General features: G+C 52.8%; 1 protein-coding gene and 1 pseudogene across 1 annotated transcript; one reads left to right on the plus strand and one right to left on the minus strand.

The window, feature by feature from the left end:
- The window catches only part of LOC135877976 (RING finger protein 112-like), a 1138053-nt pseudogene that overhangs the window by 1076813 nt on the left and 41088 nt on the right, over window positions 1–20152 (plus strand).
- On the minus strand, window positions 8092–19038 carry LOC135878741 (prostasin-like). Its single transcript, XM_065404476.1, has 6 exons — window positions 19008–19038; window positions 16477–16503; window positions 10129–10273; window positions 9739–9995; window positions 8814–8974; window positions 8092–8304 (listed from the first exon to the last, which is right to left on the minus strand). Exons 1-6 carry the CDS (start codon window positions 19036–19038, stop codon window positions 8092–8094), a joined length of 834 nt encoding a protein of 277 aa, XP_065260548.1.

A 20152-nucleotide genomic window follows, 5' to 3' on the forward strand; every position in this document is an offset into this window, starting at 1 on the left:
GAGAATGGGGCTCCTGTCACACTGGATACTGTGCAGACCCTCCCTACTGACTGGGAACCCATCACGCCGGGCGCTGCATGGATCTCCTTGACCGAGATCGGTGCCCCATCGTGCCAGGCACTGCACATACCTTGAGTCAGATCAGGGCCCCATCTTGCCAGACGCTGCCCAGACACACGTTATGAGACAGTCCCAGCCCTTACAATCAAAGACAAAAGATACCAGCTGGAGACAGACAGACGGAGAAGCACCAGGGAACGAGACAGTGCTGGTCACCGTGACGGGCTCTGTTCTCTGCCCACTGTCACTCACCCACCGCCCCGGTAGAGCTGCCCTGCTGGACACTCACCAGGCTACGGTGTGAGGGTCTCAATACACCAGGTCCCATGGGCTTTAATCCTCCTGTGGCTGAACAGAGTCCAGGCATGGCCCCTGGCTGGGTCCCCAGGTGCCCCCTATGCCAAATTGTGGGATTTGGGCATTTTTAATTTTTTTTAATTGATTTAAATGTTCAGAGTTGTGGGACATTATGGGGGGGGGGGTCAGACCATGTGGGGGTCAGACAATAATTATATAATGACAGTGGATGCTAAAAGCTAAAGCTTTAGAACCGTTTAAATACAAATTGTCAACATCCCCCATCAAAAAAGTGCGAAGTCAAGAGCCTTACAGCAAAGTCTAACGGGGTCTCAAAACGTCTTTTTCTCACTGTGCCTGTCTGCACATTTCGATTCTTACTGATGGGAATATTTAGGCAGCAGTCTCTGGGTGTGTGCAGTGAAATCAAGGTGGGGGAGGCAATCTCTTTTATCAGACCATCTTCCATTGGCGGAAGAGACAAGCTCAGGACCTACCCAAAGCTCTTGTTCAGGTCTGGGCTGAAGAAGACCAGAAGAAGATTTGAAGAGGAGAAGCTCTGTGTAGCTCGAAAGCTTGTCTCTCTCACCAACAGAAGCTACTCCAACAAACGATATTCCCTCCCCCACCTCATCTCTTATACCCTGGGACCAACTCAGCCTCGACACTGCGAACAGCTACGATGAAACCGACATTTACCGATACAACTCCAATCCTTCCAAGGCTGGTAGTGCCGGAGCTCAGGCGAGGTGATCACAATGGTCCCGTATGGCTTGAGAATCGATGTGTTTCTGTCTAAACTTTTGGACATGACCCAGGAGGCATCCCAGAGATTACAGAATGGGGATTGCAGCAAAGAGCAGGCCTGGTTCATAGTGCCAATTTCTCCTCCAAAGGGAAACAGCTCAGATGTCAGTTAAACCTCCCGGGGGCCAAAATGGGGAAACAGGTGTAAACACTCTGCTACCGATTTGACTGCAAATCTCTGGTCCTCGCAGTGGAGGGGAGGAGAGACAAGGGCCCCGGATCAGAAGTGCAGGGGGCTTCTCAGCAGAGAGCCACAGCGTTGGGGGGACCCCAAGGGTCATCTAGTCCAACCCGCTGCCGAGATGCAGGATTTGTTGTGTCTGAACCACCCAGGACAGATGGTTACGCAGCCTCTTTCTGAAACCGTCCAGTGAAGGAGCTTCCACCCCCTCCCAAGGCATCCTGGCAGTCGGTCCCATTGTCCTGCTGTTCTTACACAGCGACTCACACAGCCGGGGTCCAGCCCAAATCACCCCCATCGTCGAGCTGTCTGGATCCAGGGCTCACGTGGGGCTGGCCCAGGGGGGTGGGAGGGGCGGTGCTCCCAGCTGGCCTGGCTGCTGGTGCATGTTACAAGCGAAGAGGGGACCAAAGCAGCATCCCATAGAGAGAGAGTCACAGACTTCGGGGGGGGGGGGACAAATTTGTCCCTGGGGGGGGGGGGGAATAGACTGGAGGGGGAGATCTTAACCCCCCGGGGATGGTAGTTCCCCCCTCGCCGCCATCTGTTACCTGCCCCACAGCTCGCTCTGTCTAAGCGGAATTTTCTCCGGCAGAAACGAAAGTAAAACCTCTGCTGGTTTCTATTCAGCCGGGCTCTGACCCCGCAGGAGATTGGCTCCCAGGGCGTGGGAGGGGTGTAGCCCGAGGGGAGGCTGTTAATAGCCACTGCTGGTGGGGCTGGGAGCCAGGACTCCTGGGTTCTCTCCCCAGCTCTGGGAGGGGAGTGGGTGGGGGATGTAGAGTTCCTGGTGCTCTTTCACCTTTTGCAATTTGTGGGATTTTTCCCCCCTGTCTGAGACAGCTCAGAGAATTGCCATTTTCAGCTGAAAACAAGTGTCAGCCGAAATCTTTCATCCGGCCTTATCCTGAAGTGTGCTGGGGGAAGGAGCTCTCTGCTGCCATCTAGTGATGGAAGTGAAGTGGTGATGGATGAGTCCAGGGATCAGCTGCATGTACCAGATACACGGGAAAGGGTCATGCCATGATCTTAAAATGACTGGACATTTCAGGGTGTAAAACCTCAGCCAAGTGAGGGGTGAATTTCTGCTGGGTGGATGTAGAACACAGGCGCATGGAATGTGATGCTTCTTGCAAAAAAGAGCTCCCCTAAAACAGGCAGAGCCCCGACGTGGCGGTAACTTGTGGGGGCACCAATGGGGCACATTGCTGCTGACGTGGTTTGGACTTTGCCTCAGACAGACTCTAGTGGAGAACATTGGCTGGTCGCTATGGACACCTTCACAAACTGGCGCCTAAGAAATCCAGAGTCTGTGACAGTAGCCAGGATCCCAGGGAATGAATTCGTCACCAGGCCCAGGTTCCCAGGTGGGTTACACAGAGATCATGGGTGAAGCTTTGACTCCAAAGTGTTTCAACAAGTTGGTGAGATTTTGCTGGTCTTCAGGTTTGGGTCAATGTTGTAGAGGGTGTTGCAGGCTGCAGTGTCCATCAGCTGGTCCTGAACCTCCTGCAGCGTTTTGGGAGGTGGGAGAGAAACTGGGGAGAGGGAGAGAGCCGAGACACTGGATCCATGGCCACCCACAACCAGGGCCGGATTAATGCAGGGGCTTTAGGGGTTGCAGCACAGGGCCCCGGGCTCAGGGTCCCCTGCAAAAAGATCTCCAGGCTGCCAAAAGTGCAGATCCATGGAGGTTTGGCCAAGACATCGGGAATCCCAAAGACTGAACAACTGACACTGAGCTGGGAGGCGAAGCGTGTGAACTCAGCTGGGGTCCAATGGACAATGGAACAATGTGACCGTGTGGCTGACGCCAAAGGAAAAGGGGGACCCTTTTGGGGTCGGGGGCACTGCAGCTGTTCCTCCAAAAGTCTGTAACAAAGCCAGGGTGTAGCACCCATCCTGTGACCCCAGAACAGGAGCCTATACCTACAGTTATCTAAAGGCTATCTGTCGCTCCTACAACCACAGTCTTTGGCTGAACTGACAGAGGCCTGACACTCAACCCAATGGTGTTTCTCTGTCTCTCTCTGTTTGAACAGCACATCCAAGCCATTCCAAAATTTCTGCAAATCTTTTAAGCATCATTGGCAGGAAACCCACTAATTTCGGGGGAGATGGACGAGGGAAAGGGGGGGAAATGAAGCTTCAAGCATTTCTGGTTTTCTGAGTCTTTAGTTTGTGCCCCAGTTCAATTTTCAAGCTTTGCTCTGGAACCACACGAGCCAGAAATTGTCTCCATGTGAACCTCAATGTTCACCTGACTCCTGGATCTCGCTTGTCTGTCTGGGAGATCAGTGATTCCAGGAGTCACCATGGGACAATGGGCAGAGCTGAGATGGTGGGGTGGTTTTTAGGCTGTCCTTTCTCCTGGGATTTCTCTACAGGTCAGAAAATTTGAAATGCTGAATCAGTTTAGCAGCGGGTAGCTCCCAATCAAGGCAGCGCCAAGGGTGAAAAAGTAAATTTAGTGGAGGACCGTTATTTTTTTCACGATCCCTCCCACGCTGGCTTTATCCCCCAGCTAATGACCTTCAGGAAACCAAAACTGTTGGTCCAAAGGTCAATGAAGGCATAAATGCCAGGGGTGCCTGTCCTGAGAGGAGGGCAAGATGACGGCTTAGATAATTGACTGTATCAATTTAGCTGAGAGACAAGGTGGGTGAGGGAATATCTTCTATTGGCCCAACTTCTGTTGGTGAGAGAGACCAGCCTTCTTCTTTAGGTCTCTCTCTCTCACACCAGTAGAACTTGGTGCAATAAAAGATATTACCTCACTCACCTTATCTCACTCTTATCCTTGAACCAACATGGCTACCACAACCCTGCAAATAGTGTGAGTCAGCAAGAATATGGCTCAAAGCCAATTTTGAGTATAAGTAGGCTTGGTAGAATAAAATTTTTATATTTTTTATAAATTTCACAGCTAATATTTTAAGTATTTTTTCTATATTTACCTATTTAAATTGTAATAATTGTGGGAAATTATGGGGTTCAGCCAATGGGGGGGCAGCTAATAATAATATGACATTAGATGCTGAGATTCACAATGCTGAAGCTTTTTAACTATTCAAGTACAAACTGTCTGCATCATGTAACAAATACAAAGTCAACAGCCTGAAATCGACCGAAGTTCTCACGCAGCATTTTTCTGATTTTGCCAGTTGGTAAATTTTGATTCTCCTCTATGGAAAAGTTTGTGTGTGTGCAGTGAAATTGAGGTTTACCGATAATAATCGAACCCTTCCATGCCTAGCTGTGAAGGAGGCACAGCTGTTCTCCTATAAAAAGCAGCGGGAAGCTGCAGAGGAGGGGGGATGCTCTGGGAGAGCAGAGACTGTTGGAGCAAGTAGGGTCCAGCAGAGAAACCTGGCACTGAGGAAAGGCCCAGGAGTGACTGGACGATGGAGTAAACAGATGAACTCCAGAACGTGCTCTCGTGTAGTTGTGGTGGATGATGATGTGACACACGAGGGACGAGGTCTGGGTGGGGAGGGGTTGGAGAGCTGGCACTCCCCCAGGTTCATGCAATACACAGAGACAAGGAAAGAGCTGAGAGACAAGAAAGAAAATACCGAGCAATGGAGGAAGATAGATTGTGATCATAGACAAAAATGCAGCCAGCTCTGGGGCGGAGCAGATGAGGAACAGCCACAGAGCAACGCTGCAATGGGCTGGCTCCCTCAGCACTGACATGCAGCCAGCTCTGGGTGGAGCAACTGGGGAACAGCTGCACAGTGATACCACATGGGGATGGCTCTCCCGGGGCTGAGATGCAGCTATCTCTGGGCTGTGGCAGCAGGGGAACAGCTGCATAGCACCATGGGGATGGCTTGACCAAGAGCAGAAAGTCAGTGAGGGGGCTGAGGCCACAGACAGATGTCACTGCAAGCCATGTAAGGGCAACCTGGGGCCCCCAACTGGGTTTCTCATGCAGTGAAGCAGTGGGTGGCAGATACCACCCTCTGGTCTCATATGAGGGATCTTCCACACATGTGGACTCCATTTTTTTGCACTGCACACAGCAGGGGAGCCATGTTAACATGGGACAAGGCTCACATCTCCCCCTGTTCTAACCAACTAGTCCCCATTCCCTTCCCAGAGCTGGGGATAGAACCCAGGAGCCCTGACTCATTTCTTGGCTGGTCTTGACTCTCCTGAGCACCTGTGCAGGGAACAGAAATAGGGCTGAAACGCAAGCCTCGCCCACTGTCCCATAGCTCCTCCCTTAGTCTCCACCCCACATCATAGGTGGCTACCACGTGCAAGAAGGTTTCAGAATGAACACCAGCATATGATGAACGAGGGCTGCTCCAAGCTCTCTCAGGGTGACATGATATTTTTCCGCTCAGTGAAGCCCATCTGAGCCCTGGGTCGGGACAGCCCAGCTTGGCCTCCAGCCAGCAGAGTAAACAGTCTCTGGCGTCGAGGCAGCGGGTTATAAACCCAGCTGGAGGCACTCCACTGGAGTGGGGGCTGATTTTGGCCAGATCCCAGCTGCATGTGTTGATGTTGAGGAAGCCACGGCACCTCTGAGTCCTTGTCTCCGGTCCCGTGGTTCTCTAGCTCGGAGCCCAGCGTTTTCCTGTTTAAATCTCTGATTTCCACGAAAGTGAAAGCAAAAGCTCCCAGGCCCTCATCGCCTCTCCCTGCCCCCCCCCCCCCCCCATGGTGAGAGCTGCCCATTCGCAGCCCAGCCGGTGGCAGGATGCTCGTGTTCTGTTGGCCCATTTCAGCCTGCACGGTTTAGCCCAAGATCTGGTCCTAGCCAGGCCATTCCCGTGGGGAGGAGAAATTAGGGCTGCGACTCAGGCTGGCCTGGGGGGCCATCCCCAGTCGGGTGGCCACCTGCCCAGGTTTTCCTGGGATCGTCCCTTTTCTGGAGGTAGCCAGGCCAAGCCATCTGTCCCATGGTGTCCATGGCTGGCCAGTGCTCTGGGGTCAGGATCCCCCAGGCTGGCCTATTCTTCTGCACCCCAGCAGTGGCGGCCCCCTGCTCCCCTCCACTTCTGTGGACCTGCCCATGCAGCCCATTTGCTCAGAGTGGAAACAGAAGCTGCTGGAGGCCAAAGAGGGAGAGCAGGGCGGGAGGCTGCGGCCTGTGATACCTGCTGGCAGCAGCTGGTGGCACCAGGGAGATTTCCTGCCTCTACAGTAGTGGTTCCCAAACTTTAACAACCTGTGAACCCCTTTCACTAAAATGTCAAGTCTCATGAAACCCCTTCTAAGGATGAATATTTCCAGGGATTTTCTCCTTTACCTGAGTATAAATTAGAAAAGCGGTGATTTTGGAAATATAACATTTGTTTTTATGACATGCTTATTACACACTATTATTACGTATTTATCATTACAGTAGTTTTATTACACTATGAAAACGGCAACACTCTGCCAAGATCTCACTTTCGTAGCTTGTATCACTTTGACTAAGCCTGTCATAAGACAAGGCTCCTATGTTTCATCAAGGAGTATCAGATGTGAAACAGCAGGAAGGTATTTAAGAAACCAACTCAAAGAGTTCCTCCTACACAAGCATTCAGGTTTTGAGCAGTCCAGGCAAACAACGCACGTTACAACAAAGCTTCAACTTGTTCTTCATCAGAATTTTAAAAACAAGACTAGCTGCCTATTTAATTTGAAAAAGAGGAAAAAATATCCACCTCCCTTTCCATTTCTTATAAGGAGTCTTGACGTTTAAATCTCCTCAATGTGATAGAGATGCTTGCTTTGATCTGCTTAGCTCTTGGAAGTCCAGGGGACATCCCTGAGCACAGCTCTGTCCGCCATTAGGGATTTTTTCTGGAGAACCCCCTGTAACATTTTGTGTGCCAGAGGAGGAAGAGTGGGGAGGGACCTATATGGGCAGGGGGACTATAGAAACAACCCCCTCCCCTGAATGCGGCTTTATCGTTTGTCCTGCAATCGCTCCTTCCCTTGTGCCCCATCCTCCATAAATTCACACCCTCACCCCCCTCCTCCAGCGCTGGCTGACACATCCCGACCCTGTTCTCTGCAGTGCCCAGTGCGAGGGGGGCCCCACGCTCAGTCAGGTGTGTCTGTGCAGCACCGGGCGCGATGGGCAGCGCCCGCACTGTGCCGTCCCACAGCTAATCCCGAGCCGCGGAGCCAGTGCGAGGGGGGCCCCACGCTCAGTCAGGTGTGTCTGTGCAGCGCCCGGCGCGATGGGCAGCGCCCGCACTGTGCCGCCCCACAGCTAATCCCGAGCCGCGGAGCCAGTGCGAGGGGGGCCCCAAGCTCAGTCAGGTGTGTCTGTGCAGCACCGGGCGCCATGGGCAGCGCCCGCACTGTGCCGCCCCACAGCTAATCCCGAGCCGCGGAGCCCGTGGGAGCCGGCGCCGGCTGCTGCAGAGCTGGTCGTGGCTGTTACCAGGCGGAGACACAATTAGAAAAGTCAATTTATTGACAGTTTTCAGAGTACGAGTCGTGGGAACAAAGCAGCTGCAGGGCCCTTCCCTGTCGGCTTCCCAGTCACCCCCAGGGGGCGCTGCGGAGCTGTAGGAAGGGCTGGATAAAACCCCTTCACCCTCTGCCCTCACCTCCCCATAGCGCCCCTGTGCTTCCATCCACCAGCCTCTCGCAGCCGCATCCCACAGACCCCAGCAACGCGGAGCCCAAACACGGTGCCAAGCGGGGCCTATGGCCATCCACGGGACGGGTGGCCCTGGCAGTGCCTGGGGCAGATCCATGCGTGGCTCACAGGGCTGTGAGGAGGATGGCGGGGAGTATCAGGATGCTGGAGAAGCAACAGTAGAGGGGCCCACGCCATTCACGTGCCCCTGGATCCAGCTGTCGAAGGCTGTCACCTGAGTGAAGACCCCGGGGTAACCAGCCTCCAAACAGATGACTTCATTCGTGATGCCGTTCAGGAACGAGCTGAGGACTCCAGCCAGGTACCAGGTGCCGTCCTGCTGACAGACCAGAGGATTCCCAGAGTCGTCCTAGAGAGGGAGAGAAACGGGGGGTCAGGGCCCCACAGTGAGAGCAAAAACTGGATGAGGGTCACAGATCATACCTGGTCTGAGCAACAGGAGCAGAGACCTCTGTCAGAGGGCTCTGGGCATCAGCTGGTACTATGGTAGCCTGATCTCGGCCGGGGTCTGGGCGGCGCCTGGCACAAGGCGGCTCTGATCTTGGTCGGGATCTGGGCAGCGCCCGGCACAAGGGGGCCCTGATCTCAGCCGGGGTCTGTGCAGTGCCTGGCCTTATTGAGATTCCGGGAAGTGGGTGGGCACAAGCCCACCTGCATCTAAAGGCCCCTCCCCCAGTCTTGTGAGACCCAGGACTGAAAACGGGGGACAACTAAGGAATAACAGGGCCAGGAGTGGAGGTCACAGGTAGAAAACTAAGGCTCCAGAGAGTGCCTGGCATAAGAGGGGACCTGATCTCGGTCGGGGTCTGGGCAGCAGTGTTGTAATACACACAATCAGCAGGGAGGAAAGGCTCTCACTTGGCAGAATCCCTTATAGCCGGCATCGTATCCGGCACAGATCATGCCGCTTTTCACTGCTTCCACATCTGCGCCTGGAACGAATGGGTTGTAATACTCGTTGCAGGTCGCTGCACTGAGGATGGGAACCTCCAACTGCTGCAGGGTTGTGGGGTATGGCTCTGGAGGGAGAAAACCAGGGATGCAGCAGGGTTATTCCACCCTGTGTGCGTGACTGGGATGTGCTGCCTGACATGTGGGGGTCTCCTCCAGGAGGCTCAGGTGAATGTGTTCTCTGCACCACAAGGAATCTTCACACACACACACACACACACACACACACACACACACACACACACAGGCATCCCCTTGCAGCTGGGGGCAGGGATCCCCCCCCACACACACATACGGCCCTGATCATGGCTGCTCAGAGGACTCCAATCCCTGATCACAGGAGCTCACTCTATTTAGCTTAAGAGAGAGAAGGTTAAGGTGGGGGCTTGATCCCAGTCTATAAATACCAACATGGGGAACAAATATTTCATCATGGACGCTTCAGCCTAGCAGAGGAAGGTGTAACACAACCCAATGGCTGCAAGTTGAAGCCAGACAAACTCAGACTTGAGATAAGGTGTCAGTTTTTAACGGGGAGGGCGATTAACCCTGGGAACAATTTACCAAGGGTCATGGTAGATTCTCCATCACGGACAATTTGTAAATCCAGATGGGATGGCCATCGAAGACACCTGCCATGATTTGAGCAGCAATTCATTCAGGGACCTTCTCTGGCCTGTGCTATCCAGGAAGTCAGTTGAGATGGTCACACTGTCCATGACCCCAGCTCCTCCCAGGGGCTGCCCGGATCCTGGAGTTTGGGGAGATGCTCCTTCCAGCCCCCAAACACCTATGGCCTCACAGCTCCCTCTCTGAGTCTTCCAATACGTACTGTTCACTCCAACATCACCCCAACCGGCGACCCAACACATCTTCCCCACGGGGAACTGACGGGAGGCCCCAGGCAATGAGATGGGACGGATGAACTTTGTGGTTGCCACCGGCTCCTTCAGCCTCACCAAGACGATGTCAGCAACGGAGCTGGGGTGAGGGATGATATTCTGCACCTCGGCCAGGACCTGATTTGGGGAGGGATTGAGGAGCTGGTGCGCCCCCAGCACCAAACGGTACTGGGAATAGGGCACAGAGCTGGAGGAGAGAAAAGGAAAAGGGGAAGATAGTGAAATGCCGAGATGCAGCACCTCTGGGGAGGGACAGCTGGGGAACAGCTGCACAGCAGGAGGCCAGGGAAGCGTCATCACCCACTGCCTGGGTTACTTACAGATCGAAGCAGTGAGCAGCTGACACCACCCACTGGGCTGAGACGAGGGATCCTCCACAGACGTGGCGACTATTTACTTGCACACTAACTGTCCAGGGCCATCGACCCTCCTGCGCATCCTGCCCCCCTATGATACGGCTGGACACTGCACAAACCAGGGGAGCCATGTTAACATGTGACAACACGCACATCTCCTACCCAGAGCTGGGGAGAGAACCCAGGAGTCCTGGTTCCCAGCCCCCACCCCCGCTCTAACCCACCAGCCCCCACTTCCCTCCCAGACCTGGGGATAGAACCCAGGAGTCCTGGCTCCGAGCCCCCCATACTCTGACCCACTAGACCCCACTCCCCTCCCAGGGCCAGGGATAAAACCCAAGAATCCCCTGTTCCCATCCCATCTCCAATTCCCTTATGCTCCCTATTAGGTCACAAGGTAGCCGGCTTTTCTGATGAAGCCGCTCGCTGTGAGGGGGGTTTATGGGGCTTGTCGAGAGCTTGTTTCTTACCTGGGGGACCCGGGTTCTGCGCCGCACCTGGCCAGGGAAGAGAGAGGCAGGGGAGCCATGAGATAAGGCAGGAGCTACAGGGGTCAGGTTGGGGGGGAGGGGTTACCCCACAGACTCTTGTCCCAGTTCTGGGGGGGGGTGGGATGGGAGTTGTGATGCTGCTAATGAGAGGGCAGGTGGATTCTGATGCCCCCTTCTCTGCTCCCCCAGTGGAGATGGAGATGTCCCATCCAGGCCCATCTGGTGTGTCCCCACCGGAGGCAGGATCATCCCACACAATCCCCTCAGAGGTGCCCTGTTCAGTTTTCTCTGCTTCCATCTCTTACCCTTCGGCTGCCTTCACTGCAGCTCACGGCAGGTCACTGTTGTCTCTCCGTGTTTCATGCCCTCCCACCCCTGCCCTCTCCCCGGGGGGCTCTGCTCTCTGACTCCTATCCCCCCTGGCCCTGTATGTCGCCAAGGAAGGAAGGAAGCAGAGGGCACGGTGTTCCCCTGCCTCACCCTCCAGCAGGGGTAGCGCCAGCAGCAACACGGCCAGTGGGGAACCCAGACACCCCCTCATGGTGTGGTCCAAGGAGCAGCCTTCCCAGATGCTATCGGCAGAGGGCGACTGGACTCGGTGCAGCTCCCAGCCCAGCAATGCCCAAGGACTGCCGGGGAATGAAGGTACCAGGCTGGCATTTATAGGCATCCCCACGCAGGCTGGGCTATGGAAGGCCAGAAATGTAAATTTTGCCACTCCTCACACACACCCCTCCCCCGTGCTGTGAGATAAGAGGTGTCAAAGTCCTTTGAAACATCCTGTTACCTTTGTTCCTTGATGGCCCCTCACACACCTGTGTTTGTTCCCCCGCAGTCCCAGCTCTGCTGGGAGTCATGGAGCAACTGACTTCAGGGAAAGCAGGGCCGAACGGGGTCTGAGCTGAGCTGACGATGCCCGGGGCACATGGACAGTCACTGAATGGCTCCCAAGCAAGGCCACTGGGTGGGATCTGATTCTGACGTCCTGGAATGAGGATTAATCAGATCCACTGTTAGAACCCTAACAACTGCCTAAACCAGTGGCTCTCAACCAGAGGTCCAAGGCCCCCGGGGGTGGTGCAAGCAGGTTTCAGGGGGCAACCAAGCAGGGCCAGCATTAAACTCACCAGGGTAGAAAGCCAAAGCCCCACCACATGGGGTTGAAGCGTGAGCCCTGACCCCCGCCACTCGGGGCTGAAGCTGAAGCCCGAGCAATATAGATATGCTGAGCCCCATGGGGCCCTGCTTGCTATCCCCTAACACCGACCCTGGCTTTTATATACAGAAAACCAGTTATTGTGGCACAGGTGGGCCGTGGGCAGGTGGCCTCAGAAAGAAAAAGGTTGAGAACCCCTGGCCTAAATGATGCAGTGAAGGGCACCCACTGATCATGCCAGACTCCTGGCGCCCCCGTGGGCGCTCTTCTTGTGGTATAAGAATGGCTTGTTCTGCTTCAGCTGAAATCCCGTCCCAAGAGACACAGGCTGTTGTTGCATCTTTCTGACCCAAGTGGCTAGTCAAAGGTCAGGGCCCCAGGGCGTCCCTGATGGACAGAGAAACTGCTGGAGTCTGCTGTTCTCTTTGCTGCCGTCTTGTTTACTTGCAAGGAACCTATATCGTCCTGCTTCTCCAAACCAAGAATGGAAGGAGTCTTCTTAGCTTTTTTCCTGCCAGCCCCCTTAGCCAGCACAGCCCCAAACTCTCTGTTTAGCTTTTCCCAGCGTCACGCTGTGCTGCCAGGCTCCTGCCTCTGCCGCACTCTCTGCTCTCCTCTGTTCTGTCTTTCGTCTCTCCTCAGCTCCTGTGTGATCTCTCTTCCCCCGCCCCTGCCCCTGCCTAAAACGACCCTCAGCCAAAAGCTCCAAGGCAGGTTCACACCAACCTTTTGTCTGAGGTGGGGCAATGATTGACTAGGAATTTCCGATCATATATTTATGATGCTGGAGCATGCCTCAGTTTCCCTCTCTACAGTGCATTGTTACCCAGGGTGCGCAAAAGGGTTAAAAAGCCACTCTTGGGGCAGAATAGGAAACATAGGGTGTGTGAGTGACATCACTTCCTGGGGTGGGGTGACTTGGTCATTACAGGACTGGCTGAAATTGACCCATATCAGTGGAGGTTTGGCCAAGACAATGGGAGCCCCAAGAACTGAACAACTGACACTGATCCCTGGGGATTTCCAGCAGGCAGAGCCTGTGAACTCAGCTGGGGTCCCTTGGACAATGGATCATTGCGACCATGTGGCCAACCCCAAAGGAAAAGGGGGACCCCTTTGGGGTTGGGGGCATTGAAGAGGTTCCTGAAAGACTCTGTATCAGAACCAGGGTGTAGCACCGATCCTGTGACCCCAGGACAGAAGCCTATTGTGACGGGTTAGATCACAGAACCCCCCTTGGGAGCTGCCAACCGATGTGCCAAGACTACTTCTGCCCCTGCTTTCCTGCCCTGGCAGCTTAGGACTTCAGTGCCCTGCCTGGTTTGAGACAGACTCTCTAGCCTGCTGCAAACCCAGACCCAGGTCTGAACCACGTCCCCTAACAGCTGTAGGCTTACCTGAAAGCAGCTAACAGAAGTGTTCCTGTCTTTAACACACAGATGCCCAACTCCCAATGGGGTCTAAACCCAAAAAAATCCATTTTACCCTGTATAAAGCTTATACAGGGTAAACTCATAAATTGTTCACCCTCTATAACACCGATAGAGAGATATGCACAGCTGCTTGTGTCCTCCCCCCCCCCCCCCCCAGGTATTAATACATACTCTGGGTTAATTAATAAGTAAAAAGTGATTTTATTAAATACAGAAAGTAGGATTTAAGTGATTTCAAGTAGTAACAGACAGAACAAAGTGAATTACCAAGAAAAATAAAATAAAACATGTAAGTCCATGTCTAAATCAGTAAGAAACTGAATACAGATAAGCTTTCACCAGTTCCAGTAAGCTTCCTTTTACAGACTAGTCTCCTGCTAGTCTGGGTCCCGCAATCACTCACACCCCTTGCAGTTATTGTCCTTTGTTCCAGTTTCTTTCAGGTATCCTGGGGGGTGGAGAGGCTCTCTCTTTAGCCAGCTGAAGACAAAATGGAGGGGTCTCCCACAGGCCTAAATAGACTTTCTCTTGTGGGTGGAGACCTGTCTCCTCACTCTTATGCAAAATCCAGCTCCAAGATGGAGTTCTGGAGTCACCTGGGCAAGTCACATGTCCATGCATGACTCACAGTTTTTACAGGCAGAAGCCATTGCCCACATGGTATCTTGTATGTCTCCAGGAAGTCTTCTTATGTGGATTGGAGCATTCCAAGCTGCATTGTTCCCCAAGTGTTTCCTGATTGGGCACTTAACTTTGTGAATTCCTTTCTAAAGAAGCTGACTAAATGCCTCACAAAGCTTACTTAGAAATCAAGCAAGTATACAGCCAATATTCTTAACCTCAAGTACAAAAATGGTATATGTGTACAAATAGGATGAATAGATTCAGTAAACCATAAACTTTGCAGAGATATGTTACATGGCACATGTAGCATAAAACAAACTCCAGTTATGTCACATTCCCATAAAGCATTATGGGATACATCGTCACACCTATACCTACAGTTATCTGAAGTGAAGGGTGAGTTCAAACCCAACAACCTCAATGGGGTTTTAACTCAACCCGTAACAGGGTTTCACCCCGCTCCTAAGGCTATCTATGGCTCCCACAATCACAGGCTTTGCCGAGCTTGCAGAGGCCTGATACACAACCCGATGGTGTTTCTCTGTCTGTAACGTGATAGCCTTTGAACACCACATCTCAGCCATTCCAAACGTTCTGGGAATGTTCTAGGCACCAATGGCCAGAACCCTACTGACTTTGGGGGTGATGGAAGAGGGAAAAGGGGGGAAATGCAGCTTCATGCACCTCTGGTTTTCAGAGCCTTTAGGTCACACCCCAGTTCAATTTTCAAGCTTCGCTCTGGAACCACAAGAGCTAGAAACTGTCTGTAAATCTCAATGGTCACCTGACTCCCAGAGCTCGCCTGTCTGTCTGGGAGACATTCCAGGGGTCACCATGGGACAATGGGCAAAGCTGAGATGGTGGAGTGGTTTTAGGCTGTCCTTTCTCCTGGGACTTCTCTACAGGTCAGAAAATTTGAAATGCTGAATCCGTTTAGTGGGGGCAGCTCCCTATTAAGGCAGCTCCAAGGGTGCCAAAGTCAACTTACTGGGGCACTGGTTTCTCTTTCATGATCACTCCTATGCTGGCTTTTATCCCCCAGCTATTGACTTGCGGGAAACCAAAACTGTTGGTCCAAGGTCAATGAAGGTGTAAATGCCAGGGGTGCCTGTTCTGAGAGGAAGGGAAGATGACGGCTTAGATAGTTGACTGTATCAATTTTAACTGAGAGACAAGGTGGGTGAATGAATATCTTCTATTGACCCAACTTCTGTTGGTGAGAGAGACGAGCTTTCGAGCCACACAGAGCTCTTCTTCAGGTCTCTCCCACCAGTAGAACTTGGTCCAATAAAAGATATTACCTCACTCACCTTATTTCACTCTTATCCTGGTGCCATTACGGGTACAACAATCCTGCAAACAGCAACTTTAACTGTAAGTCAGCAAGCAGGTGGCTAAAGGCCAACCTTAAGTATGAATGCACTGTGTAGGATGTATTTTTGATTTTTTATAAATTTGAGAGATAATATTATTTTAAGTCCCCCCCCCCCCAATTTTTATCTCGTTAAATTTTTACAGTTGCAGGGAAATCATGGGAGAGTCAGACAATTATTTAATGCCTGAAAATGTTGCAATTGAAAAGTTAATGCTTTACAAATAAGCTTGGCAGAATTTGATTTTTAGTTTTGTTCTCATTTCTATGACTAAGATCAGTGTTTATTTTTAAGCATCTTTGTCAATTTTTGCCAACTTAAATTTTCACAGTTGCACAATATTATGGGTGTGACCAGGGGTGCCTAGGACAGGCCTTACTTGAAATGCCAAGGTCAGGGCAGGCTGCAAAAGGGGAGAGCAGATTCTCCCAACACTGGTGGGTAACACTGAAGTGAATCTCCCCAACCAGTCACAAACTGTGCTTCTGATCCGCCACACTGGTTATCAAGAACCAAAAAAGCAATCACACAGCCCCCTTTATTTCATTCTGGTCTTTGATCCAGTAAAATGAGAAGTTATTTAAAAACTCCACTCATATATACAAAATGTTTTTTAACCCCAAAGGGCCAGCCACATTGCCAGGTCAGTATAGGTTTGGATCTTTTCTCTATCCATATATATATATATCATTAATGCATCATTAATGCATAGGAAGTTATGAGAATTGTGTTGTACGGTTGTCATTAAAACGTGCTGTAAGTTGGGGAATGAGCCAGATATTAGCTCCCCAGAGGCAATAACAAGGAAAGTAACCAACACCCTGGTGAGGTGTCAATCAGCCCATCAACAGCTGTTGTCCAGCAAGAGAGCTACAATGCAATGACTCACCTTCCTAAGGTGTTGTACAAGCACATGGACTCAGGGTATAAATCTGAACACAGGGGGCCACAGACAAGTGTCACTGCAAGCCAGGTAAGGGCAACCTCCCACCCCCCGTCACACACACACAGACACTCCTGGGTTACTCATGGATCAAAGCAGTGGGCAGCTAACACCACTCACTGAGGTCAGATAAGGGATCTTCCGCAGATGTGGACTCCATTTTTTTGCACTGCACACAGCAGGGGAGCCATGTTAACATGGGGAAAAGCTCACATCTCCCCCTGTTCTAACTCTCTAGATCCCATTCTGCTCCCAGAGCCGGGGATAGAACCCAGGAGACCTGGCTCTTTACCAAGCTGGTCGTGACCCTCCTCAGCTCCTGTGCAGGGAACAGAAATAGGGCTGAAATGCAATCCTTACCCACTGTCCCATAGCTCCTCCCATTATGTCCATGCACCACCCCAAATTATAGGTGGCTACCATGTGTCAATAGGTTTCAGAATGAACACCTACATGAGATGAACAAGGGCTGCTCCAAGCTATCTCAGGGTGACACATGCTTTTTCCACAAAGCCACGCCCACATGAGCCCTGGGTCGGAACACCCCAGTTCAGTCTCCAGCCTGCGGAGCAAACAGCTCCTGGCTTCGAGGCAGCGCATTATAAAACCAGCTGGAGGCACCTCATTGGAGTGGGGGACGATGTAGGCCGGACCCCAGCTGCGTGTGTTGATGCTGAGGACATCATGGCACCCCAATTGTGAGAAGAGCACGTTCACAGCCCAGCCGGCGGCAGGATGCTCGTGCACCTCTGGCCCATTTCGGCCTGTGTGGCTTAGACGGGATTTGGTCCTTGCCGGGCCATCCCGATTGGGAGGAGAAATCAGGGCTGTGAGTCAGGCCTGCTCTGTGGGGCCATCCCCAGTCGGGTGCCCACCTGCCCAGGTTTTCCCAGGATCGTCCCCTTTCTGGAGGTAGCCAGGCTGGGCCGTCTGTCTGGTGCTTGGTGCCCATGGGTGGCCAGTGCTCTGGGGTCAGAATCCCCACAGCTGGCCTGTTCTTCCACACCTGAGCTGTGGTAGCCCTGTTCCCCTCCACTTCCAGGGACCTGCCGGCGCCGCCCATTTGCTTAGAGTGCAAACGGACCATCGCAGAACTTTCCGACTGCTGCAGGCCAATGAGGGAGAGCAGGATGGGAGGCTGCTGCCTGTGATACCTGCTGGCAACTGCTGGGAGCCCCAGAGAGATCTCCTGCCTCCGCAATGATTAGGTTTCAGAGGAGTAAGCATGGGAGGGGTGGTATATGGGGGTGTATATAGAAACACCCTTCGCCGCCGAACCCAGAGCAGCTTTATTGTTTGCCCTGCAGTTGCTCCTTCACTTGGGCCCCATCCCCCATAAGTTCACACCCTCACCCCCCTACTCCAGCCCTGGCTGACACATCCCACCCCGTTCATGGTCAGTCTCTGCAGCACCCAGTGTAATGGGGCACCGAGATCGGTTGGGGTGTCTCTGCATTGCCCAGTGTGATGGGTGGTGCCCACACTCTGCCATCCCATAGCTAATACCAAGCCGCGGAGCCAGTGGGAGGCTGTGGGGGTGGCAGGACTGGCCCTAGTGGGAGGCGGCACCAGCTGTTGTGGGGAAGGTCGTGGCTGCTGCCGGCAGGAGACAGAATTTGCAGAACCAATGTATTGATGATTTTCAGAGCATGAATCCCAAAATCAAAGCAGCTGCAGGGCCCGTCCCCATCAGCTTCCCAGTCACCTGCAAGGGGCGCTGCAGAGCCGCAGAAAGGGCTGGATATAGGCCTGCGCTACCCGACCTACCAATCCCCACAGCACCCACGTGCTTCCTTCCACCAGCCTCTCCCAGCCGCATCCCACAGACGCTAGCAATGTGTGGCCCACCCCCACTGCCAAGGGAGGGTCTATAGACATCCCGGATGGTGGAGAGTCACTGGCTCTGAACTTCCTTCAGATTTATCAACTACAGAACAATAGATTGAAAGTGATTATAAGTGGCAAGCGTAGCAATCAAATTTGATTACTTAAGAAATAAAAATAAATTTGCAGTCAGAATTCTACAAACTAAACAGGATTTCAATCAAGCAGCGTCTCACCCTGACAGATGGTACAAACCGGGGGTCCACTCTTCCCCAGGTCAAAGGCTTTGTCCTCCAGATGTTGAGTCTGGGGGATGGAGAAGTGAGGCCAGGTGATGATGTCACTCCCATTCTTTTCTAGTTTCTTCCAGCTTGCTGGAAACATTCTTTGCTGGGACGTGGGGATCAGGCAGTCCCCATAGGTCAACCAGCCTCCATTGTATACGGTCTCTGGGATAGGGGATCCTTTCCTTGATGGGTGTTGATGAGCCATTAACACTGTCTGGCTCTCTCTGCCTATTCCATTGTTGTACCCGAAAGGCTAGCTGTGGGTGCCCCCAACCTCACAGCATCTTTCAGTAACATACACAGAAATAGCTCATAACCTCACACAACGTGAAGGCTGAGGAGCTGTGGGGAATTGGCTGGAACCCCTCCATTGAGGGTTCATGAGTGGCTTGTGAAAGCATTCATGTCACTGAGCTGGGTGTGTCCCTGCTTGTGGATGGCTGTGTAAGTGCGGTGCCTGTCAGAGGCTTGTAGCTTGACATCGGTGTGAGAGGCACCACCGGTTGGTGTGTTTGGGAGGACTCAGTGGTTCCACAGTCCAGGTTGCACCCCAGGGACCAAGTCACAGGCGGTCACTATTGTCTTTCCATGTTTCACACCCTCCCACCCCTCCCCTCTCCCTGGGGGACTCTGCTCTCCCACTCCTATCCCCTGGCCCTGTATGTCACCAAGGAAGGAAGGAAGCAGCACGTGGAGTGGTCCCCTTCCTCACCCTCCTGCAGGGGCAGAGCCAGCAGCAACATGGCTAGTGGGGAACACAGATGACCCATGATGCTGTCGTCCAAGGAGCAGCCTCCCGAGATGCTATCGGCAGATGGAGACTAAACAGTGCAGCTCCCAGCCCGGCGATGCCCAAGGACTGCCGGAGAATGAAGGAAACACTCCGGCAAGTATAGGCATTGCCAAGCTGGCTGGGCTATGAAACTCCAGAAATGTACATTTTGCCACTCCTCACCCCGCACACTGCGAGATAAGCACTGTCAAAGTCTTTTAAAATGCCAAGGTATTTCAGTCTGTTTATGGCCCCTCACACACCTGTGTTTGTTCCCCAGCCCCACCTCTGCTGAGAATCACGGAGGTAGCAACTGATTTCGGGAAAGCAGAATCGAAAGCAATCCGAGTTGAACTGGCCATGCCGGGGGCACCTGGGCAGTCACTGAACGGCTCCTTCACGAGGGGGGTCTGATTGTCACAACCTGGAAAGAGGAACAGCTAGATCCACTGTGGCAACCCTAACAAAAGACTAAATGAAACAGCAATGGGCATCCTCTGATCAAGCCAGTCTCCTGGCGTCTGCATGGGCGCTCTTCTTGTGGTAGAAGAGGGGCTTGATCTGCTTCAGCAGAAACCCCATCCCAAGAGACACAGGCTGTTGTTGCATCTTTCTGACCCGAGCGGATAGTCAAATGTCAGGGCCCTCAGGGTGTCCCAGCCGGACAGAGAAATTGCTGGAATCTGCTCTTCTCTTTGCTGCTGTCTTGATTACTTGCAAGGAACCTATGTCATGCTGCTTCTCCAAAACCAGGACTTGGGCCAGGAGAACCAAGAACGGAAGAAATTTTCTTAGCTTTTTGCCCCACTCCCAGCCCCCTTAGCCAGCACAGCCCCAAACTCTCTGTTTAGCTTTGCCCAGCATCACTCTGTGCTTCCAGGCTCCTGTCTCTGCTGCTCTCTCTGCTCTCGTCTGTTCTCTCTTTCAACACTCCGCAGCTCCTGTGTTATCTCTCTTCCCCCGCCCCTGCCCCTACCTAAAACAACCCTCAGCCAAAAGCTCCGGGGCAGGTTCACACCCACCTTTTGTCTGAGGTGGGGCTGTGATTGACTAGGAATTTCCAGTCATGTATTTATGATGCTGGG

The sequence above is a fragment of the Emys orbicularis genome, chromosome 4 (genome assembly GCF_028017835.1).
Source record: "Emys orbicularis isolate rEmyOrb1 chromosome 4, rEmyOrb1.hap1, whole genome shotgun sequence".
NCBI classification, from domain to species: domain Eukaryota; kingdom Metazoa; phylum Chordata; order Testudines; family Emydidae; genus Emys; species Emys orbicularis.